The sequence below is a fragment of the Empidonax traillii genome, unplaced genomic scaffold, assembly GCF_003031625.1.
Source record: "Empidonax traillii isolate 1590-97213 ecotype Southwest subspecies unplaced genomic scaffold, ASM303162v1 scaffold514:size563947, whole genome shotgun sequence".
NCBI lineage: Eukaryota > Metazoa > Chordata > Aves > Passeriformes > Tyrannidae > Empidonax > Empidonax traillii.
The window spans coordinates 479,708-485,707 of NW_020955707.1; the positions used below are offsets into that span (position 1 = coordinate 479,708).

Consider the following 6,000-nt stretch of genomic DNA (forward strand, 5'->3'; position numbering starts at 1 on the left):
TTTGGTGCCTTGGTGAGCTGATTTGGCTCATTAAACCCAGCATATCATTGTGTTTTTCTATGTTCTGATGGTTTCCTTTTGCTGGGATGGCTTTTCTTCCCCCACTAATGAGCTATATTCTCTGGTTGCAAGTTTGCATAAGTGCTAGAGCTGACTCAAGGGGAGGACTGAGGAGGGAGTGAACAGGACCACTCTCTTTAGCAGCAGTGATCTCTTAGCTTGGCTTAGTTGCACATGAAAATTTCTACTCCTCTGTTTGTTTCCATGAATGTGTCAATTGGGGAATTTAGAGAGTGGGAAGGAGAATTGCTGAGGGATGAATTCGCAGCTCCTTCAGTGCCATCTTAGGAGAGTTGTGCTATCAGGATGATAATAATGAGGAAGTAAAAGTGTGGGGCAATATGTAATCTCTATCTGATATGTGTAAAAGAAAAATCAAAATCTTTACCATGTCAAATACTATTTTCTTTTTTTCAGTACATTACAATTACTTTATAACAAGTCACGGAAGTTTTGTTGTGAATAAACTGATTTTTAATGATATTTCTCACTGTATCGCTAATTTCAAAGCTTCTCTGTGCGTGAGAAGTATGATAGTGGATTTCAAGACAGGAAACAGACCCACAGAAGTAGAAAGGGGACCCTGTGATTCTCTTGCCCTGTGTGTTCTGAAGAACTTAAGTCCTTTCTAAGTCCATATTTTACACCTTCATCATGAGTTCACACTCAAATCTGAATGCAGAGTCTCTAAACAAGGAGAACACATGATACCTTTTTAGTTTAAGGGACTTACCTTACATGACTTACCTTACATCAGATTGAAACCATTCTGATGGCAGAGTAGAGATCAGTTTCCCAGGGCAGCTTTCTGTTACAAGCTGTAAAACCATCCTCTCCCTTCCTGCTGTCAATGGGTCTTTCACAGTTTACACTTCAACTTCTGAAAAAGCAAGTTGGATCCTGTAGACCAGCAAATGTTAAATAAGCTATAGTCAAACCCCTCTTGAGAATTTTGATCATGAGCTGAACCTCCCAAAGTACAACTCCAGATGGACCTTTAGTTTTTTTTATATGTCTCAAAACACAGCTGTTTACATATGACTTAGCAGACAGAATTTGTAATTTTGATAGGAGATGTGTCTGGGTGAATGTCCTAAATATGTAAAGATGTGATCTTCAACATAAGATGTCTGTACAAGGTCATACCAGAAGTGTGCATCTCTTGCATTCTGATCTCTGACAATGGCCAGTGGGGACAGGATCTTATCCCATTTTCTGTCTAACACTGACACTATTACTGTACTGTTTTACAGGATAGAAGCTTTCTTTCACAGGAAGATGTCTGAATATAGATGTAAACTGAGTTGGTTTTCAAATGTTAGTTTCTTTCACGATTCCTAACCTTCTTCAGGGGCTAAGTGTATATCTCTCTCCTACCAAATTTCTTGTGTGGACAGGTACTGAACTGCCACCTCCTAAAAAGAGTCTGGTGTCACAGCCAGACTCTGCACACTTGGTGCACTTGCTTCTTGCTGGCCATTACCGCTAATGCTGTCTTTGGAAGACTGAGGCCTTTTCTTCACATTTATGCTACCTTTCATGACATTATGGATGCAAGTAGCGCTTCCCTTCTGTGATGTGGCACTAAAATGATCTTGATACAAAGGATTGCTACAGAGATGCAAAGGACGGAATATTTCACTCCCAGTCACCTGCCTTTCTACTTTGCCCTGGTATAGGAGGAGACTTTGAGGAGTGGGAGGGAGGGAGTGTGAATCCCAGAGGACTGTGTCCTCACCTGCATTTTGTGTCCCTTATTTCTTGGTGGCTGGTCCTTCTCATTTTAAGAACTTAGAAGGCAACTGCTCTCTTATCTCCAGAAAGCTCCCCTATTTGCTGCCAGACATGGTGGTCTTGTCTGTGGATATGGAGTTGTGAGTTGGTGTAACTTCAGCACTCGTCTGACCATTGCAGTGTGTGAAGTTTTACTAGTTCATCTGAGAAAATAGCCTATCTAAGAAAAAAAAAAATCCTTTTTCTATCAGTTCTGCAAACTAAAGCAGTCTACACAAGGACTGGAATCCTGGTTTGGGGAGTGAGGCCATCGTTGTTACAAGATGATGTTTCGTAACAATGCCAGTCTGAACCATCACTGTAAAATCTGGTATTGCAGTGGGCAGATAGCTTAGGCCTTGAAACTGATAGCTTGGGCTTTTCTTCTGTTGTCTGCTCCCTGCCCCTACCCTAGATCTACAGATTTGTGCAGCTACAGGGTAAGGTGGTTACTGAGCTGTTTCAGGAAGCGTGAGAAATCAGGAACTGATCAGTGGGAAACTGGATCTGCATCAGGGAAGAGAAGAATATGAATAAAGCTTTCCACAGCAGCCTAGAGATACATCAGATTAAGCACAACATGAGACAGCAGCTTATGCCTGTTACTCATCTTTGCCTGGCCTTGTGATGCTGAAAAGTGCCTTTTTTTTTTTACCTTATTTAGTACACCTGTGAATATATAGTGTATTTACTGTTAAATTCTCTTTACATGACCCGTGCTTCCTAGTGTCTTCATCTTCTGTTAGCCTCCATTGTACAGCTGGAGGAACGTTGGTGCTACCTCAGTCAGCTTCAAACAGTTTTCAGTTCCCTCTCTCTTCCTTAGCTAGTCCTGAAGCTGTACCCCTCCTCCACTTTAAGAGGTCTTTTTTTTCCTTTCTTTGTCTTTTGAGTGACAAAGATGTGACTTGATCCCTGTAACTGTTTCCTGAAGCAAGACTGAGGGAGAAGTTCCAACCTGAGATGTTTTTCAGCAGAGTTGAAGGAAGAGAACTGATTAGCAGGGAGTGGGCTCTCTGAGAACCAGAGTGCTGGGAGGAGGTACAGAAGCAACTGGCTTCACCATGGCTTTCCAGAGGAGGATAACTTCTTAGAAACCTCTTCTTTCTGGGGAGTTATGCCTCATAGCACAAACCTGGAACTTAAAATCCCATGCATGTCTGGATATTTGTCTAGAGGTCTGTTTACAATGTTCCCCACAGCTTCTGGTTCCAAGAAAATACTACAGAGGAAGAAGTCTTCTGTTTGCATCCTGTGTTGCTGTGTGAATGCACCCTACTGAAGTGTACATCACTGTCTGGTAGCTGCTGTGATGGACTGGCTTCTCTATAGTGCAGCAAAATTTACAACACACCCATGCTAAATATTTGCTTTATGTGAGGCTGCAGAATGGGAAAAGAGCATGAGATTGTATTCGCTGACAAACATAGGTTCAGAAGAAGAGTGGAAAGCTAAGGCTCCGTTTGCTCTATAGAGCATGTTGTGTTTCAGCTATAATTAAAATTGGTAAATACAGAATTGTGTGCATACAGCACAGTTATTTACTTGGAATTGAGTTGTGTTCTTAACATTAGGTATTTTTCAGTTAAGACTTGGTATCAGTTTCTAGGAATGGGGGACTTTTTCATTCTGAGATTGTGTTAGAATAATGCTTTTTTTTTTTTTTTTAACTATTGTTTTGCAGATTGCCTTCATGACCTTGACTCTGTTTCCTATCCGACTCTTTTTTGCTGCTTTTATGATGTTGCTGGCCTGGCCTTTTGCATTCATTGCTTCAATGGGATCTGATGAGCAAGAGCTTGAAAAGCCCCTCTCCTGGTGGCGAAAGTGAGTCACTTATGTGGTGAACTACTAAGAGAATCATCATATAGTTCAGCAGTTTGAAATAGAGAAGATGGGAAATACCTCATATCTGTCTCCGAGATGTGCACTTCTCTTCAAAAGAAAAATATAAAAAATAACACTGTCCACAGATGGGGAAACTAAGAATACCTCAACACTTTGATTTACCAAGTGACCCAAGAATTATAGGGAGAAAAACTGCTATCTCTGGCTTCTTATCTTTATTGAGTATATGGTGTGAATCTTTGCTGTGGCATCCTTTACTTTCCCCTATTCCTGTAATGTCAACTTCTGGTTATGAAGATTGACTCTATGGAATGTGCCCAGATTTCATATTCTAAATCATTGTTTTTACACTGCTTCACCCCACTGTTTTCTACGCTGTGATGAATTGACAAAACTTGTGTTGATTACCAGAGGACTTTTTAGTACTAAAGTACTAAATACTTTAGTACTTATTAAAAGTCTATGCTTGTTTTGATATTGGAATGCTGCTTAAGGTAAAATGTAAGATAGTGTTCACCTATCCATGAATACTGCCATTTGAGGAGCAAGAAAGGAAGAGCGTATCACCTTTTCTGTAGAGAACTTTAAATTTAGGGTCTGACACTAGCATGAGGGAAGCTGATTGTGTTTTGCATCACAGAAGGGAAGGAGGTTGAGAACCGCAGAGGCATGTCACTTTGCATTTCATTTGTAGTGATATCAGTTAATAACTAAAGGAATAATGGACTGCCTTGAGTCTCGCATACAGTTATTTTGAATCCTTTTAAATTGTCCCTCCCCCATCTAATCCAGTTTTCAGTGTCACCCTGCTCCCCAGCTTCCCAGTTGCTGTAAGTGTAACAATGTGTTGTGTTTGGGTTTTGTACTCTGTTAGTTCAAAGTTTCTCTTTTTATGATTATCAGACAGTTTAAAAAAAAAACAGGAAAACAAAACTCCACAAAAAATCAACCAACAAACAAAGCCACGAACAAAACAAAAAAAACAAAACCAACAAAACCCCACAAAACAAAACACCAAAAACACATCACCCAAATCACTTTAGGAGGAGTTGGGGAAAAGGGAAGAAAGCAAAATATTTCCAGGGCTCTCATATGTATTCTCTAGGCATTACTGTATTTGAGAATCTCTGCCCTACATTTCTCTACTGTTTTGTTTGGATAAACTTGAAACCAGGAATCAGGGTTATTGCATTCTAGCAGTATCCTAGGACTCAATTTAGAGTCTCAATTAGAGATTTTTAGGTGTTGCTAGAAAACATTAGACATTGTATAGAAGAAACTCTAGCAGTCATAGCCTGAATAAAAATTAGTTTAATGATAAAATAAATGCCAATCTAACTGTGATTCAAATGGATTCATATTCAGGCATAAAATGAATTGAACAGCATCTTACCTTGAAAATGGTCTTAAATCTACTGGAATTCTGTGCAGTGTTGAAGCTCTGTTTAAGCATTGTATCCTATCTGTACTTTTCTCATATATATATAAAGTTTTTAAGCAATGTTTGCTTTTCATCATAGTAAGGTATTCCTGTGGCAGCATAACTGTTTTCTCAACTCTTTACAGGATAGTGGATGTTTTGCTGAAAGCAATCATGAGAATGATGTGGCTTGCTGGTGGATTCCACTGGATAAATGTTAAAGGCAGACGGGCATTGCCAGCGGAAGCAGCAATATTAACTGTGGCTCCCCACTCTTCCTACTTTGATGCCATTCCAGTAACTATGACCTTCGCCTCCATTGTGATGAAAGCAGAAAGCAAAGATATTCCTGTTTGGGGAAGTAAGTTGGTAGATACCTAATTTTTTAAGAACAATTGAAAATCATTGCTTAGGAAGTTCACTGGCTGTGTATGAGAGTAACTGAAACACAAAGAAAAATTTACTTTAATATATGGTGAGTTTTTTTTTTAACTGATCTACTTGGAATGTCAATAGGAAAAAATTGGGGGAGATGTTGTTCTTTTTCCCCTTTCTCCAAAATTGAATCATTGTATGCAGTCAAAGCAGTCCTCCAGAACTCACGTTAAATTTGCAGTAAAATTGCCACATTTTAAGACCTGACAGATAGAAAAGCAGATTAGGATGGGCCTATGGAAGCAAAGACTAATGCTAGAGAGAAAGTCCACCAAGACTTCTTACTTGGTGCAAGTTGGGGTGCCATGCCGGAAATATGTTTTAGGAATGTTGTCTGCTCTGAATGGTACCCTGCCTTGAGGAAGTGCTGCTAATCCTTCACACATTACTAGGTTTGTTTCTGGCAGGATGTGAGAGATGAGCTTGAGCAGACTGCTGTGCACTCAGATTGAGTCATGAGAAGA

The 6,000-nt window shown here is 39.8% G+C and overlaps 1 protein-coding gene across 1 annotated transcript in view; it reads left to right on the top strand.

The window, feature by feature from the left end:
* The window catches only part of LPCAT1 (lysophosphatidylcholine acyltransferase 1), a 58,653-nt gene that overhangs the window by 3,236 nt on the left and 49,417 nt on the right, over positions 1-6,000 (top strand). The window contains exons 2-3 of the mRNA XM_027896734.1: positions 3,518-3,660; positions 5,248-5,462. Coding sequence (XP_027752535.1) covers positions 3,518-3,660; positions 5,248-5,462 — 358 coding nt within the window. The remainder of the gene's footprint in view (positions 1-3,517; positions 3,661-5,247; positions 5,463-6,000) is intronic.